Source organism: Octodon degus, unplaced genomic scaffold (genome assembly GCF_000260255.1).
Source record: "Octodon degus isolate 3935 unplaced genomic scaffold, OctDeg1.0 scaffold00010, whole genome shotgun sequence".
NCBI lineage: Eukaryota > Metazoa > Chordata > Mammalia > Rodentia > Octodontidae > Octodon > Octodon degus.
The window spans coordinates 21409719-21429839 of record NW_004524586.1 but is presented as its reverse complement, the minus strand read 5'-3'; the positions used below and the strand labels follow the sequence as shown (position 1 = coordinate 21429839).

Below are 20121 nucleotides of genomic sequence, written 5' to 3'. Positions count from 1 at the left end.
GTATCTGCTCCGGGAAGTGCCCGTTTTGGTTCAGGTTCCGGACCGATTGTCCTGGATGACGTGGCCTGCTCAGGTCATGAATCCTACCTGTGGAACTGTCGCCACCGTGGGTGGCTCTCTCACAACTGTGGGCACCATGAGGATGCTGGAGTCATCTGCTCACGTGAGTCACTGTCTCTGGGCCTGTTCTTGAAAACATGTTTTGTTAGTTGTCCTTAGCTGTCTGCCAGTTTCCTCTTTTCTTCTTAGTTATTCCATAAGAATCAACTTGAGTCTTTGGAATGGTGACAGTAGTTGATTTGGACAGTGAGGACAGGGAATGTGATGCAATCAAGCTTTCAATCCCTTGCTGATTCAGTGGAGACAGCGACCCAAGGGAAATCCTGATCTCTGGATTTCCTATCCTATGGGCCCTGGGTATAAGTGAGTGAGATACACACAAAGGGGGAGGGAGGGACTCTTTAACAGAATAGAGTCTTCATTAAAATTGTCTGCTGAGGGAGGGTAGACATGAGCTGAAACTCTGATGGAGGAGTCTCTATGAGGAGGCCATTGGGGCCAGAAAACAGATGCTTCTAAGAGCATGGCTGGTTCAAGGTGTGGGCAGGTGGGGGCTATGTTTTTAACCACTGCCCTTCCAAGTGGCCCCAGTGACTATCTGCGAAAGAGGTACCATGTTTGATGGGCAACCCTATAATACCTGGAGTGTCCTGTGCAGGAATTTGCCTCAAGGTTAGCTTTCATTTTATCTGAATCAATGGAATAGTGTGTGTGTGTGTGTGTGTGTGTGTGGGGAAAGCAAGTTGAAAGAGAAATTTGTTTCAACTTTGTCACCATGTCTAGACACCAGTTTCCCGACATAGCTTCTTAACTTGACACCAGGAGTAGAGGACAGGGTTTGCCTGGGACCCTCCCAGACAGCGTGTCTTAGAGACAGTGGATCAGCAGCTCCCCATTGAAGGCCAATCACGCAAGGATCCTGCTTAAGCTGACAAGTGTCTTCCTCCTGTATCTGTTTTTGCCACTTTCCATGCACTGCATCTGATCTGCCTTTTCTTTAACACAGATGTTGTGCAGTATCCCACACCCTTGCCAGGTCAGTCGTCGCCCTTGCCAGGTCAGTCGTCACCCTTGCCAGGTCAGTCGTCGCCCTTGCCAGGTCAGCCGTCGCCCTTGCCAGGTTAGTCCTCCTGCCTCTTCAACCCTGGTCAACCTATTCCTTTTCTTCCCTCTATGCCCCCATTTGGAAGCAACAAGAGGGAATAATACTTACCCTCCTTAAGGTCAAAGGGGGGTCAGAGTGAGCCCACAACACATTCATCCTTCTGTGTACCTCTGTGTGGATTTTCCTGTGTCACAGGGATTTTCTGACTCCTCTGTCCCTCATCCCAGCCACAGGCCCCTAGACCCAAGTTTGATCAAACAGCTTCCCTCCAACTTTTCTTCTAATTTGGCTTTATGTTTCTCTCCAGGCTGGTGGGATACAACAGCTCCTAATAATGGTAAGAATTTGAGAAGTAAGCCCTGCTCTCAGAATTCAGTGGTGTAATCAATGGGCCTATGGAACATTCCTTCTCCTTGCTTGAAGTCTGTGACTGCTTGTCCCCTCATGAATCATGAAGGATTTCACTCACCTACTGGCTGCACTGTATTGTAAAAGAGATCTGAGAGTCAAGAAGCCCTTGGTTTGCAAGTGACACAAACCTGACTCAAGCTCTTCCCTAGTTAGGAAGCTGTTGACTCACACTTGTAAGCCTTCATTGATGCATCTGGAGCTTCAGATGCAGTGGGATCCAGAAGTTCTAAGACTACCTGTTCTCTTGGACTTTTTATGCCTGCTGTGCACGTGGGCTTCACTATAGGCTTGCTTTTTGGACATTAGGAAAGAAAACAGTTATCAGACCCGTCTCCTCTCCCACTAGAACAGTCTGTTCCTCTGTCTCTGGCTATAAATCCTGGAGGTGGGGCAGCCTCTAATTAACTGGCTTAGTAACAGGTGCCTTCTTCAGAGCGATCTCTGTAGGCCCGGATGGTCTGGCCAAGGTTTCCCATCCACTTCTACATTTTGTAGTCAAGAAGGGAGCTTGTGGGCTGCAGGCCTTTCTCGAACCTCATAGGTTATAGTATTTGTCCTGTTTGTTTGTTGGGAAGGAATATTTGTGTTTTAATAGAAAAGGACATGATTTTTAATATGCATATATCTTTTAGATTCTTCCTTTAATATTATTTCCTTTTCATTATTTTGTTACTTACTCTCACTATTTTATTATTATGGGATTCCTCCATTGTGTTTGTCTGTGATGGCAAGGCTGGGGAGTGAAGCCAGGGTTTTGTGCATGCTGGGCAAATGCTTTACTCTGGAACAACAGTCCCAGCACCCAAACTTTTTTTTGTTGTTGTTGAGAAATAAATATGAATGAGACAGTTTCACGCTGATTAATAGGACAGTTTTGATAGTCAATACACTGTACATTGTTATCTTCTTAGTGGTTATCCATAGTACAAGAAGCAGACAGGATATTCTGTCCAAACACTGTTAGTACACCTCTTTCTTCTCATTGAATTAAGTGAAAGTAGCTGTAAATTTATCCTGTTTTGTATATATAAATACAAAATGATCTTTCCTTTGTATCCTTTTTTTTGTCCTATCAGAGGTGAATATTCTATTGGCATCTAAATACTATAGGTATTTGAATTCAACTAAACAATCTAACACAATCTAGCAGTCTATAATATTAGTGGGTTATCCTCAGAAGTTACTGACTTGAGCCTTTTACAGCTCATCGTATTAATATGGATTTACTTTATATACCTCATTTTTATACTTTTCTGCTGGATGGTTAAGACCAAGATATAGCAAGACCTATATAACAAGAAATGTAATTTTTGTATCTGATAAGGTCAGCCAAGTACTCTCAGGGTTTATCCTGTAGCCCTGTACCGCCCTTTGTAAACCTTTTGTCAGTGTCTGACATGAGGATGAGTCACAGCCATTGCTTGACCAATTTGCTCTTTGTGAAAGCTTGAGAAAATGTTTTTTCTCTCCATGCCAGCACCCAAACTTACCATTTTAAATTGCACCATGTACAATTTACCATTTGATAAGTTATAGATACACAGTTCCTGGGATTAAGCACACAGCCAGTCTTATACAGCTGCCACCCTGCTCTGTTTCCAGGGGGACTTCCTTGGCCCAAACCAACACCTGCCAGGCCTCCTTCCTCTCTTCTCCTGCCTCCCTACAAGAGTTGATTTGCTTTGAGTGTCTTCAATTTTGCCTGCTCTGTGTATTATGTGTGGAGCCAGTCATTTTTTTCTGGCCTATTTCATTTCACATGGTTTCCAGGCTCACGTATGTCTTAGCATGTAGGAGAGAGGGCAACATTTCCTATTATTGCCAAAGAATATTCGCTGTATGTGGTTGCCTCTCTCCAGTTATCGGTCTACCTGTGGATGGATATTTGAGAAGTTTCCATGTCTTGGCTGGCATAAGCAGTGTGGCCTAGAGCAGTCAAGTAGTTTTTTTCTTGGTTATTTTTTTTCGCATTCTTTGGAGGGACACTGTAAAGTGGATTGTGTGGGTCATATGCTCATCTGACCTATCTGCCCAAGCTACTTGTTTTCCTTAGTAGCTGGTGAATTATGCTCCTCTCTTTAGTGTCTGAGGGTTCTGGTTTTCTTATGATTCTGCTGGAACTGGTTATTATGTATCTTTGTCTTTATGAAATCCCTGTGACTTGGAGAGCATTTCTATAGTAAATGAGGACATCATCTTCTGTGGTCCTATTCCAGTTTGATTTTGTGCCTGTTCCTAGTTAAGTTTCTTGAAGAAACCCTGGGTAGTGACATGGTGCCAGCGACTGTGCAAATCTTGGGTTCAGGAGAATGTGGATGGCCACTGGTATTGGCAGGGCACAGGCCCAGGACTCACATGGTCCCCAGGTGGAGCTTGGGTCAACACCCAGAAATGTGGGGTACAGAAGGCCAACCTTCACTGAGTCTGTCTGGCCTGAAGTGGGCAATTTCTGGGTGAAGGGGAGAGAAATATTCCTATGGTTGGGGGTGGGGAAGGCACCATCCCCCAGGGCTTTTCTAAGTCAGTTGCCATGGGAGACTCAATGTGGGTCAGAGTGGAGCTCTGTATTCAGAGCGCAGGTCCTGCTGTGGCCCTTCCTGAGTTTTGGCTCTGCTTATCCCAGCTTCCCACTCAGAGACGTTCTAGGTACCTCAGATCTGGAAGGAGGATTGAGTCTTTCCCTTGGAGCCCTTTATCCACAGCTTTACCGAGAGCACTGGCACGTGAGCAGGCTCACATCACCAGTCCCAGTCTCAGTGCCACCCTCTGCCAGCAATTTCCTCCTAGGGCTTGGTGTCCAGCCCAGGCTGGCACAACCAGCAGGTGTGTCACATGGTAAGCACTGTGCGTGGCTGTGGGTTAGGCCAGGACTCTGTTTCTCCTTGTTCATCCCCCAGAATGCAGAGATCAAAGGGGAAAAAGGAAGGCCCTTTCCTACATATGCTGTATTTAGGTAGAAGCCTACCAGGTGTTCAGGCAGTTTGCTACATTTTCAGAAGTACCTCATGTCTGTGTTCGTCTGGCCTTCATAAAGCATGCATAGCAATCCTTGAAGTTTCTACCTTTACCTCAGCTGCTTTGTGAATTAGGAAGTCCTACTTTTATCTTCAAATGTACACTTGGATTTGGCCTTCTCCTTTCCATTGAATGTAATATTACAGGAGGGCATAATAGTTACCTCTTCTGCAAGTTGACAGGATAGAAATGAACAGGAATGGCAGTGATGGTGGGCATTTGAGCCCTGCTCCCCCAAGAAGAAGAACTGTGCCCCTCTTCCTTGCCAAAAGGACCCTGCCTCTCTCAGAAGACTCCTCAGGCAGTGACCAAGTCTTCAGGGCTTCCTGATTGTGGCATTTCGTTCATTTGACAGTGGTATCACTTGTTTCTACTCTATCCTAGCACTGTAGACTCTCTCCTCCCTCTACTACAAGGGTCCTTTCCATAGAGTGTGGACCTCAGGGGAGGAAAGGCTTTTGGTGACATGTAGCTGGTGCTAATACTTCACTGTCTGATGCTTGACTCCAATGAGATGTTCACAACCATGCAGTCCTGTTGACCCACAGTGACAGTGGCTGGGGACCTGTCATGGGACATTAATATAGATTGCTGGTGAGCATATGCAGCTCATCAGCTCTGAGGGGTGAAAAAGAGGAGTTTTGCTCACAGTTCTATGATTTCATAGCTGGGTCTGCACAAGGGATTCTGCACTGTGCTGCCACCTTCTTCTGTGGGAGAATTAGATGGTGTCTTCTTTTGCAAGAGACCCCAGGTCATCTCCTGTCAGAGACTCATCCCCCGCCTGCTCTTGTTCTGTCCTCACACTAGGATGTCCGTTTCTGTCCTCTACTTCGCTGGTGTGCATGCTGTATGTGCATGTGTGGGTACATGGGCACATGTGTGCAGGTGCCCACCTGAGGGGCAGGCTTGGCAGGAGTGTCCTTCCCTCTAACGGTCCCGAAACAGCCTGCAGCTCGGCAGGTCTCCAGACACAGAGGAAGTGCAGACAGTGCTATGGGAAAGAGATGGATGAGTGTTTCTGGGGCTTTCGTTACCACTAATTTTGATTCTGTCATGGGGTACTCTCTGTTGCTTTGGCTCCAACTATGAGCTTGCGGGCAGTGACTTTGGACATGAGATCTTGTGTGAGCAGAAGGTAGGGCAGAGCCTGTGTAACCAAGAGGAGAAAATACCAGACTCGAGAGACTGGCTCAGCCCGATCTCCATCAGGGCCTCTGCGCTATGCATGGATTCATGGCCACACTGCTCCTGGGCTGGGACGGGAGGCCCACTTTCCTCTTCCTTGGGTCTTTCACCTGCGTGAGAGACTCAGACACTGGGAAGCAGTCTTGGCTTCATCGCCACTGCATGGCTTTGACGTTCTTCACAGAAACAGCATCAAATGTGAAACTTGTGTCCTCTCTAGGAACTGATTCCAGGTTGGCCCTGAGGCTGGTGAATGGAGGAGGCCGCTGTCAGGGCCGTGTGGAGATCCTGTACCAAGGTTCCTGGGGCACCGTGTGTGATGACAGCTGGGACACCAACGATGCCAACGTGGTGTGCAGGCAGCTGGGCTGTGGCTGGGCCATATCTGCTCCGGGAAATGCCCATTTTGGTTCAGGTTCTGGACCAATTGTCCTGGATGACGTGGCTTGCTCAGGTCATGAATCCTACCTGTGGAACTGTCGCCACCGTGGGTGGCTCTCCCACAACTGTGGACACCATGAGGATGCTGGAGTCATCTGTGCAGGTGATAGTAAATTGGTCTCTATTTTACTGGCTGGTTTTCTTCAAGTAGGGCTGCTACCCTAGCACCCTCTCACCCTGATCCTGTCTCAGAGGCAGGTGTTCTGTCACCTGCAGTGGCAAACCTGTGATGTCTCTGAGCTTGGTGGGTGTGATGCCCCTGGCTCCTTAGCTACTGTGCCAATAACAGAAGTAGGTTTGACCTAACCCAAGGGCATGCGAATGACCCCCGCTGCCACTGCTTTGGAGACTAGGTCTATATCTGCTGCTTAGCTTGCTTGTGCCTCTAGGGATTGTTTCCAAGTGACAAGGAGGAACGGGTTCAATGTTTATCCTGCTTATTGTCCTGAGTGACTTGTTCCAGCACATCTGAACCCTGAAACTCATTCATGCTTTCATCTGTTCCTTGTAGATGCATCAACTCCCTCTACAACATTTTCTTAAGGGTTTTATTTCTTTGTTAATTGATTAATTAACAAGTAATCATGCTTTTTTATAGCATTTTATAATATGAGCTTGTTTTAAGTCTTCCACTGCTCTGAAAAAGTGGTATGGCTACTTTTTTGTGTCATCAAAACGTCCTTCGTTTTCAATGCCTGTATTATCTTCTGCTATATAGCTGTCTGAGTTACTTTTCTCTTGTTGCTGGGACAAAATACCTGACATCCAGAATTTAGGAAAGAAAGGTTTGTTTAGTCACAGTTAGTAAAGGTTTCAGTCCATACTCGGCTGGCTCCAAGAAAGAGTGGCTCAGGGCAGAGGGCAGCTATTCATGGTGGTGGAAAACAGCACGTGCAAAGGGAAGAGCAGCAGCAGCTGCAGCTAGCAAGCCTCTCTCCCCTCCTTATATTGTACTCAGGCTCTCCTCCCCACCATGAGGGTCAGATGATGAGTCACTGGGTGTGTCCCTGCTCTATGCTGGTCGCTCCTCCAAGCCAGTTTTTGTAACCTATGTGCTTTTTTTTTTTTTTTTTTTTTTTTTAAATCTAATTTTAGGAAACTACCCACAAACAACAAGTAAGTATCTTTGATTTCCATTTTACTTTCTGGGCCTCCAGGTCTCCTAGACTTTGTGGGAATGTCAGTCACTCTCCCAAGGGTTTGCCTGTCATATCTTCCCTGGCAGGTTGCATCCCCTGCAATGTCTTAACCCCAGTAGATCCACGATGGTTGTCTCCTCTTGGTCCCTTTGTGATCTGGATGACCAAGATTCAGATCTCCAGTTAGTCCCCAGGAGAGGCCTGTCACTTGTGACCTGCCTGTCCCTTCCTCAACATCAGATCCTGTCCAATGGAGGCCAAATAGAGCCTGCATTATCATAGAGTATGTAGTGTAATGGGCAACAGCCCCACCTTGTGTGCTCCAGTCAGCTCCTTTCAGTACACTCCACACTCCTTGATTCCTGCCTCTCCATAGCCATCCTCAGCACCTCTCACTCCTGGCTTCCTGCAGCAGCAACCTCAGGTTCATCCTTTCCCACCATTCTCCACAAAACAGCCAGGGTGGGTGCCATTCCCAGCCCAATGGTTAGTTCCAGCCTCAGCCTTCAAGGGCTTTGTGGCCTCAGGGCCTTCCATGACTCAGTGCCTTGGTCTGAGCCCTCCTTGCCATCTGCACAGAAGTTCATAGTTCTCTCATATTGGGCCCCTCTGTATGTGCTATTTCCAGGGCCTGGTGCATCCCTTCCTCCTGCTGCCAGGCCCTGTTTCCTGCCCTCTCTCCCCATAAAGTCTGTGTCAGGAGCCAAACCTCTGGCTCCCTTCTCTGGGCTTTCCTCTGTCTCAGCCACATTTCATGATGCATCATCTCCATACGGTGAGAGTTCTGTGCCAGCCCCCCACTGTAAATCCAGGGCTGACGTCGTACCTGGCACAGATGAGCCAGCAGTCAACAACAGCACTGAAGATACAACAACAGCCAAAACTAATCCTGGTTTTCTCTGTCCACAGCTTATCCTTCCACTATCATCCACCCAAACAGTAAGTTCTGAGCTCCCTGACAAATCTGTGGCAGAGATGCCTGAATGTCCCCTTCCCTGTCCCTCAGTGATGAGGACACTGTGGAGGGCTAGTGGGAATGGTTAGGAGAAAGCTTGCCTAAGCACAGCCACTGGGGAGGGTGTCTTCCCTGACCCCTTGGTGGATGGTTCAAGTCTGGGACATTTTTTGTTACATCCCTTCCTTGGAGATTGTGTGAAACATTTTCCCAGGTGACTGTACAGTCACCAGCATCTTGTTGTCCTTACAGAAAACTATTCCTGTGGAGGCTTCCTGTCACAACCATCAGGGAGATTTTCTAGCCCCTTCTACCCTGGAAATTATCCGAACAATGCCAGATGTGTGTGGGACATTGAGGTCCCAAACAACTACCTTGTGACTGTCATCTTCACAGATGTCCAGTGAGTATGTGGACACAAAGCAGAATGCACAAGGAATCCCATGGATGTTTAGAAAGAGAGGACAGGGTACTTAGAAATTCAGGGGAGATGTGTGTTCAGGTGGCATTTTTTATTATGGGTTTAATTTTGGACTTAGCCTAGCACTAGCCTATGGGGAGTGCTGACAGATCCTACCAATGCACCACAGGTAGTCTTGTATCTTCCCTGAGCCTCAGTCAAAAGAGGGGAATGAAATATCTGTTCTCCTCACCTCACTGATCATTGAGAAGATCATTAGAATACGTCACAATACTTGGAAAATGCTACCCAGTGAGAGGGAGGGGCTGTCATTAGGAGCAAGGATGATCTTTAGGGAGCAATAATCTTATTACCCACAGCAATTTTGTTGAACTCTTTTCTTACTACTCTTCCCTCTCTCTCATGGGTTCCTGGAATTGGGAAGAGAGGGAATTTTGCTGCTGCCACAGATGTTAGGCTCTCTGTTCCTCCTCCAATTACAAGTGGAAATCCATTATTTTAGACAGAGAAGACATCACCAAAAATGCATTAATATAAGAGGTATCCTAGGAGGGGGTAGCAGGCTGACTATGGGAAGGTGCCAGAATTTTTTAGAGTCCTGGACAAGGAGGTACCAAACATTCTTCTCTAACAACTATCCCTGAACAAAGTAGTTCTCTCTCTAGATTTCTGTTTGCAGAAATCTTGGTGTCTCTGCCTTAATAATTCAGTTGGAGTGTTACAAGAGATACATGATCTGAATCTCCTTGTCACTGCACTATACTCAAAACTCCCGAGTTCTCAGGGACTGGGCTGTGCCTGGCTATTGTTTGGCCAGCATACCAATGACAGCGACCACTCTTAACATTATATGCAGCATTTGCTATTTTATTGGAGCTCACAAAGGCCTTCTTCATTTTTAAAATAACTATATTTAGAAACAAATAGCAATGAGACAGTTTCAAAACCGATTAGTAGGACAGTTTCAATAACTAATACATTACATATTGTTGTCTTAGTGGTTATTCATTGTACAAGATGCAGACATGATATCCTGTTTACAAACACTATTAGAACAAATTTTTCTATTCATTGAATTAAGAGAATGTTGCTGTATATCTATCCTATTTTGAATATACAGATACAAAATGGTCCTTCATTTCTATCCCTTTTTTTGTTTAGTTTTGTCAGAGAAAGGTATTCCATTGTCATTTAAATATTATAGGTGCGTGAATTGAGGACAATAATTCAATATAGTCCAGTAGTCCATAATAGTAGTGGGTTATCTGTAGGACTGGCAATGTCAGAAGTTGTTGACTTGAGCCTTCTACAGCTCAGCATATTAATATGGCTTTACTTTGCATACTTTGTTTTTACACTTCTCTGCTTGATGGTTAAGAACAAAATAAAGCAAGACCTATGTAACAAGAAATTTACATTTTTTGTTAAAACCAAAAATGCATTAATATATAGGTATCCTAGGAGGGGGTAGCAGGCTGATTATGGAAAGGTGCCAGAATTTTCTAGAGTCCTGGACAAGAGGGTACCAAACATTCTTCTCTAACAACTATCCCTGAACAAAATAGTTCTCTCTCTCTCTCTTGTATCTGACAAGGTCAGTCAAATCCCCTCAGGATTTGTCCTCAGGAAACCCTGTACCACAGTTTGTAGATCCTTTGCCAGTGTCAGCCATGTGGATGAGTCATGGCCATTGCTTGACCAATTTGCTCTCTGTGAGAGCCTGAGAGAATATTTTCTCTCCATGTGACTCTCCTTAGAAGGCTTTTTTCAATATGCATGGGCAGGATTATTTCACCTTTGTACATAAGAAATTTGAATTTCAGAAGGTTATTTGACTCATTTCATATTTATTTCTTCAATTATATTTTTATATCACTGGGAACTCATGGATATGTATGTCAGTCTCTAGGAGACTTTAATGAAAGAAAAATGGTCTAGAATATGCACCCTTCCTTTTATAATTCAAAGGGTTTTTAGGAGAGGTCTATAGATTTCATATGCCTGACTCCAAAGGCTGGATGAGGATACAGGTGCTCATGGGAAAACAAATCCCTCTTGCTTTAAGGAAATCTACTCTTTTCAATGATGAGCTCTTTCCAGAGTTTGGAGGATAAAAGTCTGACTTCCTCTGTGAGATTTGCCCCCTGTATCAAACTCTGGACAGAACTAACACTACGTGATCTATCTCTGCAGGCTGGAAAATGGCTGCAACTATGACTACATTGAGGTTTTCGATGGCCCCCACCACAGCTCCCCTCTCATTGCTAAGATCTGCAACGGGTACAGGGGCTCCTTCACTTCAACATCGAACTTCATGTCAGTTCGCTTCACCAGTGATCAGAGTATCACACAGAGAGGGTTCCAGGCTGAGTACTACTCCACCTTTGCTAATGATAGCACTAGTAAGTTTCCTGTGAGGATGCTTGGCTCACAATGGGGACATCACTAAGAGCCTTCTGCTGCTCAACTGTCCTGTGGTTGTGAAATGCAAACTTAGATCACCTGGTCAGGGCCCCCGGGCTTGACATCTGGCCTAGCCAGGCCTTGGACACTGGGTCTTGGGACACCAACTTCTGGATGTGAGGTCAAGGGCCAGCACTGGATGATTGATGTGTATTAGTCTTATTGTAGTCAGCAAAGAGGAGGTAGACGGTGCAAGAATATACTTTAAGCAGATAGCAAAAAGTCAGTGCCAAAGGCAGAAATGACCACCTGGCTTGAAGCTTTGTGGCCTTTGTTGACGATGGGGCACTGGCTACATCCTAAGACCTAACATCCTAGACTTCTATCTGAAGATCCACAGAGCTGGTCACAGCCTCTTCCAGACCAGGCCATGTGGCTGCAATCTGAGTTGCCGTATGGACTGATATTTGCCTTGGGCAAGATGATGTCCAAGACCTTTAAGCAGTCAGGCTTTGAAGCATTGACTTTCTTCATCACTAAGTGACCTTACTTCATAACATAAATTTGACTGTAGGGTTACTTTATCTTTTGAATAAATGGTAATACAGCACAACATTTCACTTATTTAAAAATTTTGTTTCATGTTGTCCGCCAGGGACATCCTAACTCCAATGCCTCTTTGGGCTTTCGTGAGGATGGGGCTGATTTGTGGTTAAAGGCGGTTGGAGGTTGCAATGAGATATATTCCATGCGTACTCCCTCCATGCTAACTGTGCATGTCAGCTGTCTTTATTGGCACTCCTTTTTATGGAAGAAGTACTGGGTGGGACTTGTGGGGCGTGGAGATACTGACCAACTGTATGATCTTCCCTTTTCCTCAGATCTCATTTGTCTGCCGAATCACATGCAAGCCAGCGTGAGCAAGGCCTACCTCCATTCCCTGGGCTATTTGTCCAGCGATCTTGTCATTTCTGGCTGGAACAGGAGCTATCCTTGTCTGCCCCAGATAACGTGGACTCACGTGATATTCACAATTCCCTACGTGGGCTGTGGCACCATCAGGCAGGTGAGCCTAGAACGGCTCTTTCTACTTCCTCTTGAGCATGCTTTTTTGCAGCGAAACACAGATACATGATCCTGGAATCCTAATGTTATGATTTAGGTGGAATCAGGACATAGTCAGAGCAAGGAAAGACAGAAATCTTTAGGATCATGACATAGCTACAGCTACTTCTGGACAGGAGGGTGTCGAAGGACAGAAGGAGGCTCAGGGAGCAATTTCTGTGGCTTATAGAAAACCCACTCATTAGGCTACCGCCCCCACCAGCAATAACCTGGCAAACTTGTTCCTGCTCTTTTGACCCACAAGAAACAGAGAGGAAGGGGACACTCATCTCACCAACTGGATGGACCCGCTGGCTGTGAGTGCCTGTGTCTGAGGAACTACAGTAGCCACATGGTCACCCAGATCCCTTAATCAGATCCTCTATATAAGAGGTCTCCTTTGGAGAGGCGCTTGGTGGGCGAGGTAGATGCTTGCACGGAAGAGTGCACACCCGTCATGCCATGCATGTGGCTTGTTCTACCTGGCTTTTCTATTTCATCCTGTAAACTCATCATCTTGGGTCCTGGTTTGTGATGAGTTTAGCTCCTGGCAGCAGTCCACTAATAGCCATCATTGCTTCAGAAGCAACCTTGTCCAGTGTCCTAACCAGCCGGCAATATTTTGCTTTTGACTCTGTACCTGACTAAAACGGGAAGTTTTCTTTTCCTTTTTTTCATTCAAATATTAAGGCTGACTTACATCTTAGGACTTCTATTTGGGTCACTGATGGTGTTATCTTCTTGTGAAAATACTTATGGGGGTTCAAAGCACGTGGATCTGGGACAGGTTTGTTTCTGACCATCACAGCACTTGGGAGGAGGAGGAATCCCACGGTCCCCAGAAGGGCGGTGACACTCTCATGCTCACCACCAGAGCTGCTGGTCACCATCAGGAATCTCCCAGGAGGCCTCGTTCCCCACGTTCTCTCGGCCACTTGGACTGGCAGCTCCCTGTCTTGTCCTCCATGCATCTTAGCACATCCATAGGGCTGCTGGCCCTGCTCCTTTCATTCCTCCCACTAATACCTACCGAAGCTACCAATGCTATTGGTAATGCTATGTCAGGCCTTCAAGGAAGAATGTTTAGGTGCCATCTTTCCTGCAAGATGGCCACAGCTCCCAGGTATAGAGATCTCATCCTTGGAAAAGTCACTTTCAAGAGATGATACGCAAAGGAAAAGCCATGAGGGACCAAGATTCTTAAGAATTTGCTGGCTAGTGAAAGGCATAGTAGCAAATGGTCCTGGGGGCTAGGACTGGGTCCAAGGTGCCATGACCCACACAGCTGCCCCAACCCCAGAGCTCAACACCTTCTGCTACTGTAACTCTAGACCTCTAGGGCTTCTAGCTCCCACAGTGTCCACCACCAAGCTGCAGCAATTACCAGTGAAACAAAACACAAAGTAATTAACACTGAGCTTGCTAGACCCACTTCTGATGAGTATGTGATTTCCTCCTCTCTGACCCCCAGCAACAGTGAGAACGATGCAGAATGTTCTGCTCTAAGCCTCGAAACATGGAGCCCAAAGTCATGGCAGGTCAGGAGTCCATCCGGATGCACCAATCTTGCCAGTGAGGAAGAGCGACAACTGACCTGCACCATGGTCATCATGTGGCAAAAGAAGTGGAGGAGGAAGTCTTACTAGTTGAGCTGGACATCCAGACCAGATTACAGTAGCCACAGGAGCATAGGCATAGCCCATCTCTGTGTGTGAGATGTTTCTCTCCCCCACACAGAAACATCTGTGGAGTTGTTTCCTTTCTGCTTATTACAGATCAAGTCAATGGTGAAATTCTCTTACCTGATGCCACTTGCCTCACTCTGCTCTCTTGCCTGCTCCTCCTAGGTTGATAATGACACCATCAGCTATTCCAACTTACTCAGAGCAGCTGTTTCAAATGGCATCATCAAAAGGAAAAAAGACCTCAACATTCACGTCACCTGCAAGATGCTCCAGAACACCTGGGTCAACACCATGTACATTACTAACGACACCACAGAGGTCCAGGAAGTCCAGTATGGCAATTTCAATGTGAACATTTCTTTCTACACATCTCCTTCCTTCTTATATCCTGTGACCCACAACCCGTACTACGTGGACCTGGATCAGAATCTGTATCTTCAGGCTCAAATCCTCCATTCTGATGCCTCGCTGGCCTTATTTGTGGACACTTGTGTGGCTTCACCATATCCCAATGACTTCACATCATTGACCTATGATCTCATCCGGAGAGGGTAAGGACTGCTTACGGGGTGGGTGTAAACCTTTGCCTGCTAATCCAAACACAAGTAGCCCATGAGAGTGCACACTTCAGTTAATAACTGAAGGAGCTGAAGCTCAGCTAGACCCTTTTCTAGGCAGAGTACTATCCTATTGAGACCCTTTCTTGCGGTGTCCTGGAGGACATCACTGACTAGAGAAGCAGCATTTTCGTCATCTCCCATTAACTGGTGGGAAGAATGGAATGACTCACCAGTGGCCATTTAATAGGTTGGCTGGAAACTGGGATTAGACCCTAGGCGGGCAACTTCTATCCTTCAGTTAGAGCTACCTGTATGTAATGGGGAAAGCATTTGTCTGGGAGCAGAGCAAGGTGGAAGCCCATACTTGTTTGGGCCGGTTTCCTGACCTGTCAGTTGTGATAGTGATACCCACACTATCAGTCTTTCTTTCATATTACAAGAAAAAGCGTGGCTGGACCCTAAGCTCATCCAGCAGGTGGAGCTCTTTTGACTTCCATGGGCCTGAGAAGTTCTCCAGTTCCTCTCAGGTGGTGCAGAGGCGGGTGAGACATACCCAGACTGCCTGCTGTCCCCTGCTCCAGTTTCCAGGATGAGGCACTCTGCAGAGGCGGGTGAGACACTCCTGCTTTCCCTGAGAGCGCTGAGGAGCCAGGGTTCCGAGTCTAAGCCCCACTGTGTATTCTCTGATGGTGATGTCATTGCACTTCTTGACTTGCCATATGGCCTTTAGTGTCTTAATAGCCATCGTCTCCTGAGAGAAATTATACTGACAAGGTAAGGAGTGCTGCGAGGAATGAAGGGTGAGGATCACATTTCATACCTCCCAAGATGCTAAAAGCAGCAACTTTCTAGGCACAGTTTGAATACGTGTCAGTTCCATAAACAGTAGTAAGGCTCATCTTGTCTAATCTACGCAGTTGGTTCAACTAGCAGCTGCCCCAGCAACAAAGATGGAGAGAAAGCCTCCCCAGATCCTCTCTCCCCATATAGCAGCAAGTTGGCATTTGAGTGGATACACAATGAGCAAAATGAATGCAAATGAGTGAGCAGATTAATGTCCTGCTAAGAGTCTTGTCTACAGGTGACATTCTGCCACCTACATGCTGATGCAGTTTTCTGGGAGGAGGGAGAACTGACTGCATGAATCAGAGAAGTCCAGTGAGGGGGCCACTTAAAGGTGCTGGCATGGTTCCAGGGCTCCCTGGGCTGTTTCACAAGTGCCCTGTCATTGGAGGAGCCTCTGGGGTTTCCTCTCATACCTTGGCCACTAAGGAGGCTGCTGTGGGAAAAACACAAAGAAATCTGAGTGTTTGAGGACAGCTGAGGTGAAAATAGAGGCAGGAAGTAAGTGAGCAGGGAGGGTAAGTAGACTAAGACCAAGTTTTGGGACAGCCAGGCTGTCTTGGGACCACAGCCACTCACCCCAGAGAAATCCCTGCCTTAAGGTCCCCAGCAGGTCCTTCCCCTTCTCCTGTCCTGTCACTCAAAGCCCCACCATTCTAGCTGCACATGGTTTATCATGGGACAGTGTACCCTCATTCATAAGAAGTAAATTCCCCCACACACAAAAAAAAGAAGTAAAGTCCCTTAAGCAGATCCTTAAATTCTTTTCCTTCCACTACCAGCTGGGACTAGGGAATGAGGAAGGAATTCCACCAAGAGAATGAGGAAGTGCTTGGATACCGGAGTAGGAGGCCCACATGGCCCTCAGGACACTGTGGAAAACACAGCTGCACAGGGCTCTGGAGAGGCCCAGTGGCTCTGGCGAGAGGGACTGGGGGGCAGAAAGCCAAGCAGGCCAGGCAAAAATTGCCCAACATGTACCCAGATATCACTTTGCCTGGCCCTGCAACCAGGAAAGGGAGTGACATTCTCTTCTTTCCTCCTATGTCTTTGGCCTGCTCCTGGGCTGCAGACTTGAGACACTTCTCCAATTCACCTGGCTTCCTTGGGGCCACCGAGCATACATCCTTACCTGAATCCTAACCCTCTGTGCTGCATGAGGCCTGTTTGTCTGCCTGGAAAACCCCAGCGGGACTTATTGGGGGAATCTGGTGATGCACCAGAACTGCTGGGGTTCGTCCACATCCCTGGCAGTGAGTGTGTGATCCACATGGTCTTCAGAAAAGCAGCAAGCTGGCGTGCGCCTGGTGCAATTGAGTCACGACAAATGAACACCTCAGGGAGAACTAACGTTACTGTTCTTTTCTTCCAGGTGCGTAAGGGATGAAACCTTCCAAGTCTACTCCCAACCCTCTCCCCATGTGGTCCGCTTGAAGTTCAAGTCCTTCCACTTCCTGAACCGCTTCCCCTCAGTGTACCTGCAGTGTAAACTGGTGGTGTGCAGAGCCTACGACTATTCTTCCCGGTGCTACAGAGGCTGTGTTGTGAGGTCCAAGAGAGACGTGGGCTCCTACCAGGAGAAAGTGGAGGTCGTCCTGGGGCCCATCCAGCAGCAAGTCCCACCTGAAGCCAAGAAGAGCCCGGGTAGGTGGCCAGTCTCGGATGACCCCACTGCCCACTGAAGCCCTGGCCCATGACACTCGTTGAATTAAGACGCAGTTGGTGTCACGTTACAACCCAAATGTGCCAGGCACACTGTACTATGCCTGGGCAGAGAGTTTGATCCACAAGGCATATAGACCTGATGCTTTATTTTCTGGGTTCTGAACTCCTGGAACCTATGCTCCTGCTTCAAATGCAAATACTGATGCTTACCTCTTATGACTGTTGAGAGGGTTAAATAAAGCGATGTTAATTCAACTGCCTTCACCTTGACTGGTGTACGTCATTAGATACTTCATGCACAGTAGCTTGTTACTATTGGCATTGTCACTCATATTAACAATGTTAATGATAGCAATGTTAATGATACTATGATTCCTCATCATAATGACACCAAGTGATAACCCCAGGCATAGGGACATCAGGGTCAGGCTGGCCATCAGGATGTGTGTGTGGATGAGTGTGAAGAGGAGGGAATATTCCCAGGATTCTCAGGGTGGTTCACAGGATCCCTGGCCCAGCTTGGGGCCAGGTCTACAGACATGGCAACCATAGTTACAGGGACAGGGATGGGCTAGCAGTAGTGACCACAAACCGTCTCATTCACCAGGGCATCAGGCATCTTTATAGCTTCATCCTTTCCTAGGATTAGACATGTCTCCTTGGCCAGTTGCTTTTCAATTTTTTCCTTAGTGATTCATTCAACAAATATTTATCAAATGCCTATTGTGCAGCAGGAAACAAATAAACAGATGTAGATCAAAATCTCTGTCCTTGAGGAGCTTAAACTCTAGTGAGATGAGGTACAGTTGGAGTAGAACTAGTGTTTGCCATATCTGATAGCGTCAGATCGGTGGCGAGAAGGACCACGCACAGGGAAAAGGAGTAACCAGTGTGGCCTTCTCTCCTCTGTGTGTGCTCTCTGGGGCCACTTCAGTAGTTTAGGCCTTGCCTAACTTCTTCCCTGGGAATCATCTAATCCTGTCCCCAAAGGCCCCAACACTCTCTCCCAACCATTGCAACCCCCAGCCAGAATTGTTCTCCTAAAGTCTAGCTCTGAGTTCCTGCTCAAAAACCTTTCTTTGAATTGTGTCAACAAGACAAGGTGAAATAAAACTCCCACCCAATGCTTAGCTGCCTGTTGGGCTATGACCTCAGATTCCCCTTTGCCACTTCCCTCTCCCATTTTTAAAAATATGTTCTCACCAAATAGTTCATCTGACGGGGACAATAGCTCTTGTGTGTCTCCCCTTCCCTTCTCCTCTGGGTTCTGTTCCAGTCCCAACTGTTTTCTCCGTGTCCTCTTCTCCCAGACCTGGAGATGATGGAAGTGGAGAAGTTGGGCAGCCCCCAGGGGAGCTATCACAGTACTGCCGTGTCTGCGGGAGTCTTCCTAGCCTTGGTTCTGGCCGTGGCAGCCTTCACACTGGGGAGGACACGTAGCACCAGTGCCTATTCCCGGAGCACTAGGCTGTGAGGCCAGGAGAACGCGCTCAAACACTGGCCCTGTGTGCTCAGGCACCCTGCAATGAAAGAAGAAACGAGGGCACAGAAATGGGCACCCTGGAGCACCCTGACTTAGTTTCTCTTGGTACAAGCATATGATAAGGTGAGCTGAGGTGGCAGTGAAGAGAGGTGGGGGCCTGGTCCTTTGTAGATCCACAGATTCCTGGCTGTTGAGAATGTTGCAGGTAAATAGTGCCAATGCCTACAATCCCACATGCAGCTGTTAGCCAAACACTGCCATTTCTCTTCTGATATTTTACAAATCAGTTTCTTAGTTTATTGTATGAATCTCAGCCTTTCTTTACAATAGGGCAAGCTAAATAAAGCATCTTTTGGAATGCAAGTGTCTTACTTGGCAGTCTTTCCAGATGTTCACCGATGAACTAGATTCCCTCCAATTAAGCAGACAATTAGGGTGAGAAGTCAGCAGGAACAATAAAAGCTTAGGGGCTCTGATCTCCGACTTCCAGAACCCCCTAAGGGGTGGCTAACATGTCCTTCCAGGATGAGGGAGGAGAAGTCTTTGGCTTGCATGGGATGCAGGCTGTGCCCCTGAGCCTTTCTGGAGGGACTGAGGAACCAGGCATTGTGGGAGTATTTTGCTGTTTCTCATTTTCTTGGGCATGATCTCCCACATTTACTGTTGCCTCCCAAGCAGGGTGGTCAAGGAGAGCTGGGAGAGTCACACCATGGGGACAGACCTGCCATGGAAAGCGATGGCAGTGCAGAGAAATGCAGGCACCAGCCTGGGGACAGCTCTGAGCAGATGTAGAACTGCTCGGAGCTCAGTGACCCTGTGCTGAGCTACACGCTTAGAGGGAAGCAGACATAGACACTGCATCCCACAGGCAAGGCGAACAGCAAGCCTGGACACAAGGCATGCGCCTATTTTGAGTTGTGTCCTGTTCACTTCTGGGGTCACACCTCCCTTGCACTTTCTTCCAGGAAGAGCAGCATCACGCCCCATCACCACCAGCCTCCTGCCATCCCACTTGTGGAGGCCAGAGGGCGCTGCAGCTCAATCTTAGTGCCATTTCATTTTGGGGACTTCAGGACAGTATTTCGTTTCTTTGGTGCCAACAGTTGCCTAGTACAAGAAGATTTTCCTTTTGTTTGTTTCTCTGCCACTGCTACCCTTCTGCTCTAAGGAAAGAGAAGCTGATTCTCTTCTTCAAAGACAGACTCACAGGTAGCTTTCCCTTCTGCCACAGATTCTATGCATGCTCAAGGTGGCCTCCCAGACCCCTACACATGCTGTCCCCTTTGGCCTGTCCCTGGCTCAAGGACATTTGAAGTGGCCAACCTGGGGTTTCGTTCAAAGGGAAACTCACATCCTGAAAGTTCTGGTGGCATCAAGTGACTTTCAGAGTGTGCTGTTCAGGGGGAGTGCCTGGTCATTTGCCCCAGAACAAGATGAATTTGATGTCAGAGTCTCCTCCCAATGGCTGTTGGTCTGGATACATAGTATGGGGTATATGTGCTTGGAGAGAGGGAGGCTCAGGTGTGTGCTGAGAGAGAGAGAGAGAGAGAGAGAGAGAGAGAGAGAGAGAGAGAGAGAGAGAGAGGGAGGGAGGGAGGAAGGGAGGAAAGAGTGAGTCATACTGGGGAGGCCAAGGGCAGGGA

At 47.3% G+C, this 20121-nt stretch overlaps 1 protein-coding gene across 1 annotated transcript in view; it reads left to right on the top strand.

Annotated features, from left to right (window-relative positions):
- The window catches only part of Dmbt1 (deleted in malignant brain tumors 1), a 44140-nt gene extending 26979 nt beyond the window's left edge, over window positions 1-17161 (top strand). The window contains exons 16-26 of the mRNA XM_023709054.1: window positions 35-163; window positions 1067-1117; window positions 1473-1502; window positions 6000-6323; window positions 7316-7336; window positions 8269-8298; window positions 8567-8717; window positions 10929-11137; window positions 12020-12204; window positions 14090-14478; window positions 16703-17161. Coding sequence (XP_023564822.1) covers window positions 35-163; window positions 1067-1117; window positions 1473-1502; window positions 6000-6323; window positions 7316-7336; window positions 8269-8298; window positions 8567-8717; window positions 10929-11137; window positions 12020-12204; window positions 14090-14478; window positions 16703-17012 — 1829 coding nt within the window. The 3' untranslated portion in view covers window positions 17013-17161. The remainder of the gene's footprint in view (window positions 1-34; window positions 164-1066; window positions 1118-1472; window positions 1503-5999; window positions 6324-7315; window positions 7337-8268; window positions 8299-8566; window positions 8718-10928; window positions 11138-12019; window positions 12205-14089; window positions 14479-16702) is intronic.
- Window positions 17162-20121: the final 2960 nt, after the last annotated feature.